We start from the raw sequence: 18,157 nt of genomic DNA, 5'->3' as shown, positions 1-18,157 counted from the left end.
TCAGACACACCAGAAGAGGGCATCGGATCCCATTATAGGTGGTTGTGAGCCACCATGTGGCTGCTGAGAATTGAACTCAGGACCTCTGGAAGAGCAGTCGGTGCTCTTAACCGCCGAGCCATCTCTCCAGCCCTGAATCTAAGCTTCTTAATCATCAGAACTTACACCCAAACAGTCTGATGTGTGACTACTCTGTGTGATGGTACTAGGAGAGAAAGGAGAGACAGGAGGATGACCGTCAGTTTGAGGCCAGCCTGCCCTACACAGTGAATTCAAGACCATCTAGGGAACAACATAGAGAAAGGTTGCTTCCCTCCAAAAAAGCGCTCTATTGTCACAGAGCTTTGCCCTTCTGCCTTCCACTCGGACAGTTCAGTGTAGTCTGTGTATCCCCAACTTCCCAGACCCAAGCAAGAAGAGGAGGCATGGGAGACAGAGGAAGCACAACTTTATTTTCCAGGTGCAACCCAAACCCAGTCCTTCACCTGCTTCCTGAGAAGGAGCAGAAATGACTCAAAGAGATGGGGGTACCAAAAATATGACATAGGGGTCACATGAAGGGATGGTAGGGGTTCTGGGGGGGAAGCTCTTTGGTAGATGCTGCTGGATCAGCTAGGGAGGCAGTGTTCTTTTACAGTGAGGTAGATGGAACGGAATAATAAATCCCTTTGGTGTGGAGGCAGCATGCTGACATCTCCCAGGACTGGATCCCAGAGTGGGCATCACATCCTGAAAGGATCTAGGTGGGAGGGTGCCTTCTCTCCCTAAGCAATGATATTGGGACTCAGTGCTCAGTAGCTAGCTGCTCTCAGGGCAAGGTGCTGGAAGGGGGCCCTGTAGAGGGTGGGGGTGGAGGATTGGTCGGACCCAAGGAAGCTGGCACAGGCTGGCGTCGAGCAAAGAGGATACCTGATAAAGGGTTGAAGAGATGTGAAAGGCAAAACTAAACAGAAGAATGCAGGACCCCCACAAACCACTAAGGACAAGTCCCTCTGGTCAGTGAGATGCTCCTATGGCAATGCAGATGGCTTGAAGTGGGTGAACAATAAGTACTGTCACTCACAGGTCCATGACAAAGCAGACATCCCATGGCAACCGTGCTGTACTGCCCATGCTGGAACCCATGCCATGGAGACATTCTCTTTGACCCCTTTTAGTGTGACAATCCTCTGACCCCCATGCAAATTCAGATGCCCCTGAACCTCATGCTCATAGAGAAACATCTAAAACCCCCATGCCACTGTAAATCCCAACTTCATGCCAATATAGACAGCCTATAATTCCCATACCAGTGTAGACCACCCCATTGATCTCTAGCGCCATGTTGATACTGCTGATGCCACTTCCTGCCAGATTGAGGGGCCCATCCAACCGTTCTTCTGTCCAGAAGAAGGCAAGGAAGTCACATTTTTGGGGAATCAGATTTCACACTTAGACTCCTTCCTTATTCCTGTACTTGAACCCCATACCATAATTACGTGGCTGCCTGTAAAGGGATCTTTACACATCACCTCCAACGTCCATCAGGTGAAGAGTCTACCTTCCCTTGGCACACTAGCCCCAAGTCCTTCTCTAACAAGCCCTTTCTCACCCCTTAGGGGAGCCTTGCCACGGGGCAGGAAACTGGGGGGTCCCCCCAATCGAGGTGGGTCCACGGAGCCCATCAGTACAGCCCTCTTCTCTGGAGGTTCTTCTGGTGCCAGCTTCTCCCGTGCAGCCTCCAAGGCCATGCCCACAGGTAGTGCCAGACGAGGGGGTGGGATTCCACTCTCCTCTGGAAAAAAGCATAAAACAAAAACAAACCAGGCCACTCTGGTCCAATCAACCTGTGCTTGCATTTGATTCTCTCCTAGGCCTGGGAGCAAAAGAGGTCGTGCAGGTTGATAAATGAGGTTAAGTTTCTCCTCCCATCCAAAGACTCCGGCCTAGAGACTGAAGATGTGGAGAGTGGGGGGGGGGGGAGGGCAGCATATAGGTCTGGGCTGGTTTAGGTCAGGGAATATGCAAGCTTTCTTTGCTCTTTGTTATTAAATAAGTCATAGGGGTTGCAAACTTCATCCAAATGGGATCCCTCTGTGGATAGCTTTGGAATAAAACTGTTGTGGATAAAGAGTCTTCTGGACTTGAGACTCCACAGACTTTCTTGACCTCAAGGCTCAGGATCACTAACTTAGGGATTCCAAAACCCGAAAGCCCCATCAGATCTTACTGCTTTCATATCACAATGCCTCCCACATTTTGATATTCCCTGCGCACGGATCTTAGACACGCCATACCCCAAACTCCACCATATCCCCTCGCACCTTTCTTTACTGGGCTCGGGCTCAGTTGAGCGCAAGCGTGCGCTGGTAAGCCAGAAGCAGAACCCTGGGTGGGACCAGGGCAGTTCGGGGTCGTGGTCGGGGCGGGGCCATGACTCGAGGCGGGGCCAGGAGCGCCCCGAGGTGTGGGCCCTGCTAAGTTGAAGAGCGGGACCGCGGTGTAAGCTTGGCGACGGCCCTCACGCCGGTTGCTGTCTATGGCAGCCTGGAGCTCCCCTGGGGAACTGAGTGCCCGCGTCTCGCACTCATATGGGTACAAATACTTCATGTACCTAGGAGCAGACGGATGGGCGGTGGGAGGCCGGACCCAGCATCGTCCCATCCCCACCCCTCCCTTCATTCTCGCGTCCCACCCAGCTCCTCTGGACCTCTGTTGTCCTCACTGGGTGCGTAGCGTGAATGCGGCCGAGGTGATGGTGGTGGGCAAACTGAGGCCGCGGGTGACTTCTCGCCACACTTTTCGGTTGATGACTTCCACCAGGCCTCCCTTGGCTGTCACCAAGCGAAACAACGCATACAGATCCAGCACCTGTTTGGCCATGATGGGTACCCGGTTCACTGGGGTTCCTGGTGTGAAGTGGGTAGAAAGTCAGCACAGTAAGAGTAGGCCTCTGAGGACATCTTAGGTATGTCCTTAGGTAAGGACAGGTCTCATGAAATGACTGCGGAGGAAGGGTAGGATCACAGGCTGAGAACTCCCCTCCTATAGCAGGAAGGACAGGAAACTAAGGCAAGGAATCAGCTTGGTTTTCCTGCAAAGGGCCAGAAGGTAAATACTTAGACTTTGTGGACCAAAGGGTACCAGTTACAAACACCCAGCTCTGCAACTGTAGCCAAGAACAGTCTTAGATGATACCAAGAGGATGTGCCTGGCTATTCTTCAATGAAACTCTATTCACAGGCATTGGGATTAGAATCTCGAAGCCTAGAAATGGTATGCCTGTTTTAATTCTGTTTTCCAAATATGTAAAAAGGAAAAGTCATTCCAGACAGCCAGATTCGCCTGAAAACTTTAGTTTGCTGGGCTGACTGTAGGAAGGACTTCCACGTGTGCTGAAGAACTATACTTCCTAAAGTGACAACCCCCAAAGGCTGCAGAAAGCTAAGGACAGCAGGCGCAGAGGAGTCAGATCCTGCCTGGGCCAGCCAACTCCTCAGCCTAGCCACCCCCGCCAGCCAGTCCTGACAAAGGGGCCTGTCGGAGCTGAGCGATGGGCCCCAGTTAATTCCTTACCGATCCCAGCCCCTTCCACCGGCGCCTTTGGACCCGAACAATTAGCTGCGGCCTGATTAATGGGGGGAAATTATCGGCCCCGCGAGACCTCCCCCTGCAGCTGAGCAGGAGGCAGAGCTCGGGGTGTGGGCTGTGCTACCAGACTATGCCACCCCATTCCAGGAGAGAGCAGAGAAGGATCACTGGGGTTACTGTGGTCAGATTCTCCTTGGGGAGCAAGAAAACCTGGGGTCCTCACCCAAGGCTCTTGGGAAGGAAGGGACCAGAAAACATTCTGAGCATTATGTTGGGGACTGGGGAGACTTGGGCCAGGAGCTGTATTGGGAGGGGGGCAGTGCAGCCAGTTAATTAGCAGCTTATCAGCCTGTGCTCTGAGTGAGTTAATTAGCTTTGTAGAGAGAGATAATGAGTCAGTGTTCAGACCCATGAATCTGGGGAGGAGCGGAAGTGATGGAGTGCAGCCCACCCTTGTCCCCCCTGGACCCATTTTGTATGCTTTCAACACTGAGATTTTTCTGGAGAGAATTCCCTCCTCTGATACCCAATTCACATGGCCTCGGCCCTCCTTCAGTCTAACTCTGTTCCCTCCTGCTGCAGGACAGGTAAGGAGTGCCCCGGGCTAAAGCAAAAGAGAATGGAAGGGAGACACTGCTGGAAGAAGGGTGTACTGTATACCACCAAGGCATTCCTGGGACCCTCCTATCTCAAGCCAGTCCTGACCAGTTCTCCCTCCCACCCTCCTAATTGATCTCACACTCATTAACCTGCCTGTGGGTCCACCACTAATTAATCCCTGGTGGAGAAGGGGGGCAGGGTCAGAGGTTAAAGATGCTATTGAGGGCCCAAAGGACAGGTGCCACCAACCTCAGGCCTCTGTAGGGAGGACCTCACCTGGGGACCATCCCGAGGTCTTCTTTCCTCAAAACCTAGCCAGTAGGAGAAATGCCTAGGTATTTCCCCACATCACTTTGCTTACCCCTCTTCTGCATGAAGCTAAACAGGTCATCCAGAAATTCCTTCCTCTTGGGGTCCGCATCGAGTTCATACAGCTGGGGAAGGATCAAGGTTATTCTGCAGCTCCATTGCCGCCCTTACCCGTGAAGCCCCAATTTGGGTGGTGCTCTGGGTAAGAGTATTTGGTGAGAGGGTGAATGGAGTCTGAATGTAAAAGGGGCAGGCAAGGTGCCTTTATCTACTTCATCTACCTAGCTATCGATGCCTCTAGGCAGCTAAACCTTGCATGTGGCAAATATAGGGAAAGAAAAAGCAAGAAGGTACTTCCGTGGCTCGGCCTGCTCTTCAGGACAGAGTCTTGAGTATCCTGAGGATGGACATTCAGAGCCACAGGAGGGAAGGCAGGCTGGGGCTGTGCTCTTCTCTGAGTAGACAGATAAGCACCTACCTAGTCATTCCCTTTAATCTGTATAAGGGCTTCATGCAGTTCATGTCCTTGTGGGCCAGGGTGTGAGCTGAGTATAGGCAGGCAGGATGCTGGGAACTCCTTATGGAAGCCATCTTGCCTAACTTCCTCCTAGAGGTGGCTACAGTGCAGTCTATAGAAGCTATCACAGAAGCACTGGCCACCCAACCCAGGACCTGAGACGTCAGAACACTAGGACGCTGTTGTGACCCCCCCACCTTCAACATTGCCTCCCAAGTCTAAAATGAACAGTTCCAGAATAATGGAGTCATTGGCCCAGAGTAACAGATTCTCAGCCTCAGCATGCTATGAGTCACACGTATAAGAACCTTGTAAGGCCTCCAGTGAGTATCAAAACCCCAGAGACCCAGCTTTGGAGCTACACAGACATGACCCAGGCTTCTAAGTCTCATGTGGGCACCTACAATGGTACTCACACTTTGTCAATCATAAACCCAGAGCAGTGCCCTGGAGAAACAGTCGCTAGAGCTGAATCTCCAGAGTGACAAGGCCCCGAGTGACCTTACATCAAGGCTACAGAACACTAGCTACATATTAACACTTCTAGAAAATACCCCAAACCAGCACCCTATGAGTAATACCACTAGATCGGCATAGCCGGAAATCATAGCCCCAAGTAACACCATGGAGACAGCCTGGACTACTACTGTCCCTAGTCTGGAAGGGTTTGGATTAAGGTCATGTACATAAAGACCCAGTCTGCACGGGGAGGTGGGGTGGGGGGCTCAGTTACAACGCAGCTGAAGTAGCCGGCACAAGCTGGGAGCTGACACGTGTGAAATGCAGGCCCAGTGAAAGCACTGGATGGTACAGCGGCGTGTCCGGGAAGAGGATGGGCGCCTGCCTGCAGAAGCAGCAGCAACCTCTATTCCCCTTCCAGCCGGAGACCCTTACTGTGTGAGAAGGTATGGGGGGGGGTATATGCTATACTTCCTTGGATTCCAGATCCCCTTCTCTCAAAGACCCTTACACCCATTTTAACTCACCGATGGCCTCCTATGGTGACCAATGGTCAGTTCCTATGTTTCGAGGACCTCGGTTACCTCTTAATGAGTTCCTGTGTACTTTCTATATATCGGGATGTCTCTGCTGACTCATCACTATCCATCTTCCTAGCTCTCTCTAGGGCTCTGTTTTTATATCCTTCAGAGGGTGGTAGGGATGTGTAGACATCTCCCCCCCCCCCCGCCCCGAGGGAGGAAGGAGGAACAGCCTGGCAGTGGCAGGGAGAGGATTCCTACCTGCTTGAACTGTTCCTCATAGGTCCACTCATGTGGTTGGATTCCAGGGGACTGGCTGGAAGGTGAATTGGGACATCGGGCTCCTGGGTGGCTCTGCTCAGCTGTCTCCTCTTCTGCTAAGGGTGTCTCTCCCTCCTCATCTTCTTCAGCATCCTCCTCTTCTTCAGCCCCAACCACCCCTAATGCCCCCTCAGGAGCCTGTAGGGTACGGGCACCAAGCAGAGGAGGCTGTGGAAGCGGTAGGCGTGGAGGGGCCAAGGGCCCCACCCCTTGGGCCAGCCGTGCTGCCTGCTGCCTCTGCAGGGTCTCCATTACAGCTTCCAGGCGCAGTCCCCCTGCTGGGGGGGCTCCCGGTACCAGGCGAGGCCCCGAGAAAAGGGCCGTCTGTGGGGGAGGGAATCATGGGTACAGGGCCTTGCTGCACCCACACCCTACAACACAAGGGGAGATGCTCATGGATTCAGGGACATACACGGAGTTATAAGGGAAGAATTAATAGATCAAGTAGATAGGGACTGAGGGAGGAAAAGAGTCAGAAAGGACCAGGGACTGAGGATAGGGAGAGGCCAAGCAAATTGGAAAGAGTAACAGAAACCAAGGAAGAGTGGTGCAGGGGGATGTGACATACGCACGTACTCACACAGACAACAGCTGGGAGACAAGACAGAGACTGGAGGGGACACAGAGACTGAGGATGACCAGGATGAAGAGGGACAGAGAGAAGGGGGTGGGGAGAGAGAGAGGACAGAACCTAGAGAGAGGGACAGACAGACACCTGAGAAGAGACAGCAAGCTGGGTTGAGAGAGACGCGGGAAGACCGACGCAGCAGGAGACAGAAAACACTAGAAAGAGACAGTAAAGAGGGCACTGGTGTAAAGACGGGGTACAAACATAAAAGACAAGAATCAGGAATCCAAAGGTGCGGGGAAGAGGGCAGCGGAGTCTTGGGTCTGGGACGGGACCAGACGGGCATGAGGTGGCGGGTCACTGAGCCCGGATTCCCGGGTCTGGGCGCTCTCCATCTGCTCTCACCTGCCTGGCACCGCCCGAAGCCCCGGGTCTCTCCACGGCGGTCCTTCTGCTCTGCCGCCTCGCGGGCGGCTCCTGTCTCAGCTAGGTTCCCTGCGCAGGGTCCCCGCTGTGCGCTCCTGCCGCCCTGCGCTCTTCTGACCGCGGTGCGCTCACTGGCGGTCGCTTGGCTGCCTGCGGTCCCGGGGGCGGGACCGGAGCCCTGCTGGGCGGGCGCGGGCGGGAGGGCGCAGCGGAAGAGGCCGGGGTGGGCTCGGCCCCTCTTAACCCCCAACAGGTGTCTCCCACCTTCCTTTCAGCCAGATTCGAGGGAGGGGACGCCGGAGAGCTATGGGGAAATCACTCGTGGGAGAAAGGGGAGACCACAGCTAGTAAACTCCGTTCGTGGCCCCGCCCAACATTCCAAGTCGTGTCCCCCAAACCCACACTCAGAGCCCGTCGTTCACATATTAACACACCTTATCACAAATTAGGGCCCAATCTTACATATTCCTTTTAAAAGTCATTCGAGGGGTCAAGAGCCTGAACAAGCTGTGGTCACACTGGAAGAGCTCTGCAAGATGCTGGGATAAATGCCAGAACAGAGCTTTGCCTTCAGGCCCTGCCCACGTGCTATCTCCAACTGCAAATGTGTGCCAAAGGTGTGCACACGACAGTGGCCCCATGGCTATGCACTTACCTACCCAGAGGTCTCTGTGTCTCCTACAAGCACACGCATTAGGCACCGTATGAGAAATACAGACATACTCAGCTCTCTTTTTAAAAGCTTCATTTGACCTCTGTTCTCTGAAGGATTTCCCAGTATGTGAGGAGCATCAGTATCTCTTCTGTCCCAGCGATCAGCAGTTTGCCCCTGTTCGTGGATTCTCCATCCATGAGCCCTGACATCCAAGTCTGTATGTCCAGACTCCTTGAGCCAACTGGGCCTGTCCTACATCACCAATCCCCTGATGCTGTTTCCGGTTGGGGGGGGCGGTCCTGATTGGCAGGCCATAGTTTCTACTCTGAACAGCCTGACCCTATTCCTCTCAGGTATCCTCATACATTCCAAGCCTCTCTTTGTGGTCAAGGAGACCTACTTGTCAAAGTCATGAGGACTACCATAAACTAGAGGAGCAGCAGGTTCCTGTGGGGGTGACATGTGTGTGGTTACACCAAACCCCTTACACCCAGTGGGACACCTATGCCTCAGGGCAAACATGAATGGCAGGGCATGGCAGGCATCTGGGCATGACCTTTGTCTCCTTCCCCATTCTCCTCTGGTTCACTAGCTCCTCCTAGTCTCAGCTTGCCCTGGCCTAGACCAAATGTTCTGGTGCCACCCGGGATCCCCTTCTCCCTCCATCCTACTCTGAAGTCCAGTTCCTGCTGTTGCTGGACTGATTACCCGTTCTCTATGGCTGTCCCTGGCTGGTCTGGGGCTCACATTTATTCCTTTATCTACTCTCAACCTTTTCTCTTCCATATCAGATCTCATAACCGGTCACAACCCCTTCCAACTCTTTCCATCTGTGAGGATCCATTTGTCTTCAGTACTGAGACCCTCTCACGCCATGCTCACGGTAGCTGAGGATGTACACTTCCTGCGGAGCTCCCCATGCTAGGACCATAGAGCGGTGTGTTGGTGGAATGTGCACGGGGCAGACAGTCATGTCCTGGGATATTGTGGATGTCTGAAAAATAACAGGTAGAGATGTACGTACAGAACTCTGGGGTCCAGCTTGCTCCTGTCTCTCCTAGCTGCCACTGGCTGTTTAGAGGTATCTGGAGAGAATGATGTAAGATTCCTCCTGGAAAGTTGGTGTACTGACTTGGGAAACTCTAATTCTGAGAGGTGCAAGGAGACCACCTTTGGAATCTGGGCCAGAAAAGGGTCAACTAGGAAGTCGTGAAGGAGGGACTAAGAATGACTGGAACCTGGTTTTAATGGAAGGCTGTCCCTTACCCTCCACATCCAGGCTTCCCGTACCTCAAGGCAAAATGACCTAGACCTTCAGAAACCGATGCTCATTATTGAGTGTATGATGACAGACACTGTAAAGCACAGGCCCAAATAAAGCAGTGTCACTGTTGCATGTTGTTATTCTAGAAATATGTACCGTCAGATGAAAGTATTTGTCATGGAAAAATTTGTAGTTGGTGCTGGGCCTGGTGGCACACATGCAATCCCAGCCACTTGAGAGGCTGAGGCAGGAGGACCACTAAGCTAAAGGCCCATCTGGGTAGCAGAGAGTTCATGGCCACTTTGAGCAACTTGGCAAGATCTGTTTCGAGATAAAAGGTAAAAAGAAGACTGGAGGTATAGCTCGTGATACTTTGCTAAGTACTAGGTTAAACCCCAAGTATCAGGAGGGAAAAAAAGTAGTGCTTGCATTTGGAGACGAGGAAGGGAAGGTGTTACCTATGTGTTGAGTCGAGCAAGTAGGAAATTATCATTCTCACTAGTTTAGAAATGAAACAAATGCTTATTTTCTCTCTTTTTTTTTTTTTTTTTTTTTTTTTTGTGGACAAGGGATTCAAGAATAGCCAGCAGAGAGTTGTAACTTGTTGCTTATGGAATTATTTTATTATTTTATTTTATGTGTACGGATGTTTTGCCTGCATGCCAGTCTATGTACCACGTGCATGCCTGATATCCAGGAGGCCAGAGAGGAAATCAGATCCTCTGGAACTGGAGTTACAGTTGTGAGCTTCCCTACGGGTGCTGGAAATGGAACCTGGGTTCTCTGGAAGAATAGCCAGGGCTCTTAACTTTCCAGCCACCGCTCTGCTCCAGCTGCCTTGTGAGGTTCGTATTAGTTATTTTCTTGGTTACTGTGACAAATACCTGACAAAAGCTACTAAGGGAAGGGTTTATCTGGTTTTCCCTGAAAATGTCCAGTCTATTACAGCAGGGAAGTTAGAGGGGCGGAGCGTGAGGCAGTTGCTCACACTGTATCCTCAGCAACAAAGCAGAGATGAGGACCAGAGAGATGGCTCAGCTGTTAAGAGCAGAGGAACTGTGTTGGATTCCCAGCACCCCCATAGCAGCTAGAGGAACTAAGAATCACCATGGTAACATACATTTGAGTGTGCTAATGAGAGCATCCAGAAAGGTTTAACAGAACATCAGAACATACATGACCAACCATGAAGGTGAACGCCATTCTGTAACCTAGCGCTCCAGACTGAATGAAGAAATGAGAAATAAGATGATTAAGCATTCTTCTCTGCTTCTGTTTCTTTTCAAATTTTAAATTTATTTTTACTTTATGTGTCTGGGTGTTTATGTGGTGGTTTGAATATGTTTGACCCAAGGGGAGTTGCACTATTAGGAGGTCTTATTGGAGGAGGTGTAGCCTTGTTAGAGGAAGTGTGTCACTGTGGAGGTGGGGCTTCGAAGTCTGGTATATATGCTCGGATATGCTCTGCTCTGGCCAGTGTGAGCCAGAGATTCCTCAAGGCTGCCTGTGGAGGACAGTCCCCTTCTGCTGCTTTCAGATCAAGATGCAGAGATCTTGGCTCCTCCAGCACCAAATCTGTCTGAACACAGCCATAATGATGTCGCGGTAAATATTTAAAAAGCGGCGGGACCGGTTCCAGCGCGTACCACTCCGTGCTGTCCTTGGCTCTCTCTGACCCAGGTGGTTGCTCCCACGCTAGTTCCCACACCGTAAGGCCATATGGAACTTGCTCTAATTTATCTCAATGGCCTCATGCTGGCCCCCAGGGCACTCTCTGACAGGAGCAGACCGAGAGCCTTTCCAGCGTGGCATCTTACCACATTGCTTTCATTCACAATTCCTTGGTGGTTTGTTACCAAGCCCGGCCCACACGTCCCGGTTCCGTTTTCCATGGCCGGGCTTGGTGCATCCAGTCACTGCACCTCCTCTTGAACTCAGTGACAGGCTTTGTTTTATTTAGTACCTGCCTCCCCGAATAAAGACACTATCTTACACAGTGATAATGAACTGAACCTCTGAAACTGTAAGCCAACCCCCGTTAAATGTTTTCTTTGTAAGAGTTGCCTTGGTCATGGTTTCTTTTCACTGTTAGAAAACCCAGATGCATGTACTACATTCATGCCTGGTACCCTCAGAGTCTGGAAGAGGGCATGAGATCACTTTAGAGCTGGAATAAACTACCTGGAACACCTCATGTCCTCTTCAAGAGCAGAAGACACTCTTAATCATGAAGCCAGCTCTCTAGTCCTTAGGCTTTAGCTCTTGAGGGAAGAAGTGTCAAAATTATTTTCAGGGGGTGAGAAGCTGGGGAGATAGAGTTAGAAGAGAGCTTGTTGCAGAAGCATGAGGGACCAGAAGTTCAGTCCCCAGAACCCCAATTTAAAAACAAAACAACAGGAGTGTTGGCACATACCTGTATGTGTTGGGAAGCCTGGTGGGCAGGGTCTGGAGGCGAGAGGCAAACAAGAGGACCTCTGGCAGTAAGTCTGGCTGAACTGGTGAGCCCTAGGTTCGGTGAGAGTCTTGCCTCAAAAAATAGAGTGACTGAAAAGCCACCCAAAGTAGACCTCTGGCCTACACACACACACACACACACACACACACACACACACACCACCTGCACCCATACTTATGGACTTATAACCCTCACCCATCATGCAGACTTCTACTGAGGGAGCTGGAGATGCAGTTCAGTGGTACAGAACTTGCCTCACATACTTGAGTTCCACCTTCAGCACTGTACAGGCATACAGGCATGCACATTCGCTTAAGTATTTGGAACCCACCACCAGAAGGATATTACATGTTGTCATGTTTTAAAGGAAAGATTCTCTAGGAGAAATTGAGGGAAGGAAAGTTATGCAGCCATCTAATAAGAGCTTTGAGAAAATCCAATGCAGATATCCTGAGGCAGAAGGGCTTGTGATGTTTAAGAAAACCAGAGGCCATGGGGTAGCTGAGGGTGAGCAGTTGGATGTTTGGTCACGGGTCACTTGGGCCTTGGAGTAGATTTGCAGAAGGTAAGGACGTTTGAGGATGAATGTCTGCTTCTGGGTTTTGTGGGCACCTCCACTAAAGAGGCAAACATGAACAATGGGGGACGGTGCCCGAACTTGACCGGTGACAATTGCAGAGACAAGAGATGCTTAGAATCCAGGTGGTTTTATTGTTGTAAGACGAGCTTTTCCTATACATCCCACCACAGCTCAGAATTCACTGTGTAAGCCATGCAAGACCTGGACCCACAATTCTGCTGGGATTACAGGCTTCTGCATGACCACCCCATGTCCCCATGCCCAGTGAAGTCTGGATACATTTTCTCCATAAAACTGAGGACTTGAATTGAATGCGAGACCATTAGGTGTGTAAGAATTTCAAAGTGTAGTCCAAGGTGGTAAAGACTGCATGGTGGTGGTGTCACATAGCCTGGGAAACAAATCAGTTTGCTTTGGACATTTTTAAGTTTGAGACACCTATTAAACAACCAGGCAGAGATATTGAGGAGTACAGTATCCAAAGCTAAAATCCTGGGGAAGAGACTTCGGCTAACTCACATATAGGAGTCAGGATATGTAGACGTAGCTCAGAGAACCTCTGGGAAGAGGGAGAGGAAGGAATATAGGAACCAGAAGGGTCAAGGACACCAAGAGAACACGGCCCACAGAATCAACAAATCAGGTTCATAGGGGCTCACAGAGCCTGAAGTGACCATCACAGATCCTTGTACGGGTCTGTGCTAGGTCCTCTGCATATAAATTATGGTTTGCAGCTTGATGTTTTTGTGCAACTCTTAACAGTGGCAGTTGGAGGCTGTCTCTGATTCTTTTGCCTGTTCTTGGGACCCTTTTCCTTCTACTGGGTTGCCTTGTCCAGACTTGATATGAGGGTCTGTGTCTGGTCTTATTGTATCTTGTCATGTTGTGTTTGGTTGTGATTCCTGGGAGGCCTGCTGTTTTCTGAAGGGAAACAGAGAAGGAAGGGAGAGGGGAGGGGAGGGAGGGAGGGCTACTGGGAGGAATGGAGAAAGAAAACTGCTGTGGGGATGTATTGTATAAAAGAAGAATAAACAAACAAAGGGGGGAAAAGATATGTAGCAAGACAGTGGGGGCATAAGCTTTTAATCCCAGCACTCAGGGGCAGAGGCAGTCAGATCTGTGACTTTGAGGCCAGCCTGGTCTACAGAGTGAGTTCCAGGACAATCTGGGCTGCACAGAGAAATCCTGTCTCATCAAACAAACAAAGCAACAACAAAAAACAAGCGAAAAGATATGTAGATACTACTTATTTTGAGTGAATGTTGTACACATCTATGCTGAAGCCAGTGGAGAGGACACAGGGGTCCTACTCTAACATTTTCTGCCTTATTTTCTTGGAAAGGGGTGCCTCGATGAACCCAAAAGTAGGCTATGGACTGGTAGACCCCAGCAGCCCCTGTCGACATCGCTGGGATTATAGGCGCGTAGGTGGCTATGCCCAGCTTTTTACGTGGGTGCTGGGACTGAATTCCAGGCTTCGTGTTTTGTAGCACGTGCTTTTACTCATCCCTCCAGCCCAGTCGATGGCATTTAAAGTAACAAAGAGATCAGGATCTGCAAATAAGAAAATAAAAGTATCAATAAAAAATAAAGAATAGGGGGATGAAGAGATGGCTCAGTGGTTAAGGGCACTGACTGCTCTTCCTGAGGTCCTGAGTTCAATCCCCAACATGGTGGCTCACAACCATGTGTAATGAGATCTGATGCCCTCTTCTGGTGTGTCTGAAGACAGCTACAGTGTATTCGTATATAAGTAAAAGGAAGAAAATAGGAATAATTTTTGATGCCCAAATTTGTTTTAGGAGATATTATCTGTATCAAAACAAAGTTGAGGGTCATGGGACTAGATCAGATGTAGTACACGTTCTTAGAGTGTACAAAACTTCAGATTTGAGCCTCAGTACCAACAACAAAAGCTAAAGACTGTGACCACTGGCTTTAACAACAGAGATGGGGCAGAGAAAATAGTTCTTTATAAGATGGGTGATGGGACATTTGGGCATCCCTGATATACATGTGTTCCTAGACTAGAGGTAGAAGATGCCTATAAAGATCAAGAGGCTTCATCTAGCGCTTGGCACAGCCCACAAACATGGTGGTAATAAGGACTTGAGGAAGGTGTCAAGATGGCCAATTTGCCCAGGTTTGAAACTGTTGATGTTTTTTGTTGTTTGAGACAGTCTGTCTCATCCTATGGTGCAGGCTGATCTATACTTACGATGTATACCTGGTTGGTATGGAGCCTACAGAGATCCTTTGCCTGTGCCTCACAAATGCTGAGATTATCAGCATGAGCCACTACCCCTGGCTAGACCTTTGATGTTATCCCCAAATAAGATTATTTATGTAGCTTTTTGTATTTGTGTTCGTTAGAATGTTTCACTATATAACCCTGTTTCTTCCAATATTAGTTTAACAACTCCAGGAAATAGTAGTCTGGACCTTATTTAACCTAAGTAAGACCAGGATGAAGGTGGTGTTTGCTTGGTGACTAGTGGACAAAAAGCTACGAAGAAGGTCCTTAAGAATGAGTGTACTTTTGGCTCTGTCTGCCTCATGTATCTGGTCCTGCCCCAGGCAGGAGCTCTCCAAAGTGCTGGATCAAAAGAAAACCAGAGCAGAGGAACTCTTGCTCCAGGTAGTATTTTATTCATACTCTGTGAGCCCATAAAGAAAAGTTAGCTGTGTTTCAGCTCAAATATGGGAGCACAGTGCCACCCTTTGGCCACTTGCAGTTAAATTCTCGGGACCACCCCTAGGACAGAGCTAGCAAAGTATACATCCAGGTCTCAATTTCTCATACTCAAAAATTTATCTCTATAGATGCAGTCCAACCAGCCGGAGACTCAGGAGCATTCTAAGGTTGTGTTTAGTGCAGCATTTGCCCAGACTGCACAAAGCTTTGTTCTGAATTCTCAGCCCTAGGAAATGGAGGCAAGTGGATCAGTTCAAGGATATCAGGGTCACATAGTAAATTCTAGGTTTCCCCAACCTTATATTGGGGGGAAAATCTGGGTGTGGTATGCACCTCTAGTCCCAACACTCAGAAGGCAATGGCAGGCAGATCTGAGTCCAGCAGGGTTATACTACCACCACCCCTAAAAGGCTGACTCCAAAGTTAATTCTTAAATACATTCCCTTCTGTCTAAAACTAGTCTTACAAACTGGATTGTACAGAAGGCCTTGAGGTGCCCCAGGAGGCAACTTTCCCTGCCGTTTTGACACACAAGGAAATGGAACTGTTTAATACGTTTTTATTAACAGAGACAGACAGGAAGACAGAGAATGCAACAGAAAGGTCTGGAAACTGACAGGGTGTGCACATACACACTAAAGGCTTCTTTTGGAATGGGTGGCTCCTTGGACCAGGCTTACTTCTCCAAGTCCTCTCCTTGGGAACTGGCCCTGGGCATAAGCTGGCTTTCCCATTAGAACCCCAACAAGGGTCTCTGTGGTGGAGGACCTTCCTTCCCTTTAGCATCCTCTAAATTCCTCTGCTTTCCCAGCTGGTTGCCGGGGAGCATGGAGGACAAGACACGGGGCATTTGCATAGCAGGGGAGTGGAAGGGAAATAAGGCATATGGTGAGGAAAAGGATGAAGGGAAGGGCATCACAGCTGCAGGTGAAGGGGACCTCCGAAGGGCAGCTCCTCTCCTTCACCAGAGATTACTACTGGAATGAGGCATCAGAGTGAGGCAGAGTTAACATCTACCTCAATCCCTAATCCCAGAGCCCTGAATGCCAGCAGGAAGCTCTGGAAAAGCCTGAGTCGGTGAGTCAAGCTTGTGATTATGTGTTCAAATATGACCGGCCCCCCTTCTGGTATATGTAGGGGACCCTTTCTGGATGGTTGTGAGTGCATGATCTTACAGTACATAAAGTCTTAGCATCTCTGTGTCTCATCTGCTCCCCAAGAGCTCTGTCTGGACGTATAAGTATGTATGTCCTTCTGCATACAGCAGCAACTTAGTATCTGCATGGTCTACACTGCTGTCAGTGAACATGAGTCCCAGCGAGTAGAGAAATGGATGTGGTTCTGCCCGTTCCTGTCTGTCCGCAGGTCTTCCTTCAGGCCTGGCTGGTCAGGGGTCTTGGCCAAAGAGGTAGGTGGTGAGCTCAAGCCGGAGGCCCCGGGCATAGGCGCGAAAGGTATAGAAGAGGGTGAGGAAGTCCTGGGTGCTGAAGATAGTGTCACTAAGTGCAAAAGCCAGGGTAGACGGAATAACACCCCGGCCGTACTCCACCATCCATGTGTTTGGTCCCCACTCCACAGCCGATGCTTCTCCTGGTCCGTGCACGACTGTCTCTCCTAGGGTACAGACAGGATAAGAAGCCTCAACATCAGGAGCTCCATAGCTAGATGGCTCAGTTGTTAAGAGCCCTGGCTCCTACTCCAGAGGACCCAGGTTCATTTCCCAGCACCCACATGATGCTTCGCAACAGTGTCAGGGATCAGATGCCCTCTTTTGGCCTTTAAGGTAACAGGCACTTAAGTGGTTAGTGTGAACAAATAAAAAACTCGAAAACAACAAAAAATACAAAAACCTCAAACTGCCTCACTAGTTTGCAAAACAATGGGAAACAAATGTCTGTCTTAACTTTTAGCTATGACTGTCCCCAGACAATTGCTAGAATATTGGCTGGGTTAAACAGGCTGATAAAAATCAGCTCTCTATGACCAGAAACTGCCATGTTCTGTTTCCCATAACAGTCGAAAGCGTCAGGGTTCCTCAGCTCGACCCTAACAAAACACCTGTGGCTCACCAGGGAGAGAAGGAAGGAATTCGCCGGTAGGTTTTCTAAACAGCGCCACATTCGCGTCTTAAGCACTTCCCTAGCTAGAGGGCGCCCCCCTCAGACAGAACTTCCATACTCACCTGGGTAGAAGACCTCACTTTTCGTGGTGCCCTCTCTCCACTGGTGGAAAGTGCCAGAGATGATGGTGTCAGAAATCTCAGCCCAGTATCGTCCTGATTGACAGTAAAATAGACACGAACCATCAGGGAATCCTTGTTAACACACGGCCCAGCCAAACCTAGGAATGGAGGGCACCGGCCCTCGAACAGTCCCAGCCTCCCAATCCGGCCCACCGCCAACACTGACCCGAATGGCCATGGGAGCCCAGGGCGGTGCCGAAGAGCAGCACGTACTCAGACAGCGAGGCGTGCAGAACACACATGGCGCCCATCCAGCCACCCGCGTTCACAAACACCCACTGCAGCTCCTCATCCGGTAGCACGTGGCCTGGGTGCAGCCTCCGCAGCTCCACGATCAGCCGAGAGAAGGCCAACTCATGGTCCAGCCCTGATGCAAAAAGGAGAGACGTAGGTGAGACCCGCCCGCGGTCCGAGCTTGGCGTGGAAGGCGCCCTCGGAAAGCGCAGCTCCTGTGGGCTCTGCTCTGCGTCGCCCCACCCCGCTCCCCGCCCTCACCGGCTCACCCGCGTACTGTCGAGCAAGTTGCGCTATCTCTTCTCTCTGGAAGACGAAGCTCTGAGGACCCAGCCACAACCAGATTGCCTGGATCAGCACCGCGATAATAGTCAGAAGCAGGGTGATCCATGCCCACCGCCGGCCCACTGCCCACGGCATCCCAGCAGGCAGCCTGGCACGACCAACGTTAAGACCAAACTAGGGCCACAGGCAGAGGGTTCACAGACTCAAAAGCCGCTGCCCACGGTCGCCCCCGCCACCGTGGTACGGCTCGTCCGGGCCAATCGGAACGTCCGGCTCACCTAGCACCGCCCTCTGGATTGAACCATTTTCAAGATGGGGAGAGCATAGGGTTTGGTGGCGTGGTCCGGACGAGAGGTAAGAGGCGGGGCCTTGCCTCCCGGCAGCTACCCTGAAGTGTTCAGTCCGGGTGTCCCCAACTGGGGAGACCCAGAATGGACTGGCCCACCTTGGCTGGCG

At 50.7% G+C, this 18,157-nt stretch overlaps 2 protein-coding genes across 5 annotated transcripts; both read right to left on the bottom strand.

Annotated features, from left to right (window-relative positions):
* Window positions 1-808: 808 nt before the first annotated feature.
* On the bottom strand, window positions 809-6,612 carry ARID3C (AT-rich interaction domain 3C; the record flags this gene model as incomplete). Of its 3 annotated transcripts, XM_080940144.1 has the most annotated exons (7): window positions 809-909; window positions 1,290-1,379; window positions 1,592-1,774; window positions 2,304-2,593; window positions 2,705-2,888; window positions 4,532-4,604; window positions 6,238-6,612. In XM_080940144.1, 7 exons carry the CDS (start codon window positions 6,547-6,549, stop codon window positions 809-811), a joined length of 1,233 nt encoding a protein of 410 aa, XP_080796270.1. The 3 variants fall into 3 exon arrangements, with proteins under 3 accessions (XP_080796270.1, XP_080796268.1, XP_080796269.1); XM_080940142.1 differs by lacking the exon at window positions 1,290-1,379 and having other exon boundaries at window positions 6,238-6,549; XM_080940143.1 differs by lacking the exon at window positions 1,592-1,774 and having other exon boundaries at window positions 6,238-6,549.
* Window positions 6,613-15,492: 8,880 nt separating this feature from the next.
* On the bottom strand, window positions 15,493-17,892 carry SIGMAR1 (sigma non-opioid intracellular receptor 1). Of its 2 annotated transcripts, none has more exons than XM_080940065.1 (4): window positions 17,686-17,892; window positions 17,349-17,549; window positions 17,123-17,215; window positions 15,493-16,554 (listed from the first exon to the last, which is right to left on the bottom strand). In XM_080940065.1, exons 1-4 carry the CDS (start codon window positions 17,834-17,836, stop codon window positions 16,328-16,330), a joined length of 672 nt encoding a protein of 223 aa, XP_080796191.1. In that variant the 5' UTR covers window positions 17,837-17,892; the 3' UTR covers window positions 15,493-16,327. The 2 variants fall into 2 exon arrangements, 1 of the variants encoding a protein (XP_080796191.1); XR_013975598.1 differs by having other exon boundaries at window positions 16,417-16,554; window positions 17,396-17,549.
* Window positions 17,893-18,157: the final 265 nt, after the last annotated feature.

This window comes from Micromys minutus (assembly GCF_963924665.1).
Source record: "Micromys minutus genome assembly, chromosome: 28".
NCBI classification, from domain to species: domain Eukaryota; kingdom Metazoa; phylum Chordata; class Mammalia; order Rodentia; family Muridae; genus Micromys; species Micromys minutus.
This window is presented reverse-complemented; position numbering and strand designations above follow the sequence as displayed.

Coding starts and splice junctions, on each gene's coding strand:
- SIGMAR1 (XM_080940065.1), bottom strand. CDS start 17,836: ATGCCGTGGGCAGTGGGCCGGCGGTGGGCATGGATCACCCTGCTTCTG. Junction 17,550..17,685: donor ACTTGCTCGACAGTACGCGG/GTGAGCCGGTGA, acceptor TTTTTGCATCAG/GGCTGGACCATGAGTTGGCC. Junction 17,216..17,348: donor GGGCTCCCATGGCCATTCGG/GTCAGTGTTGGC, acceptor ACTGTCAATCAG/GACGATACTGGGCTGAGATT.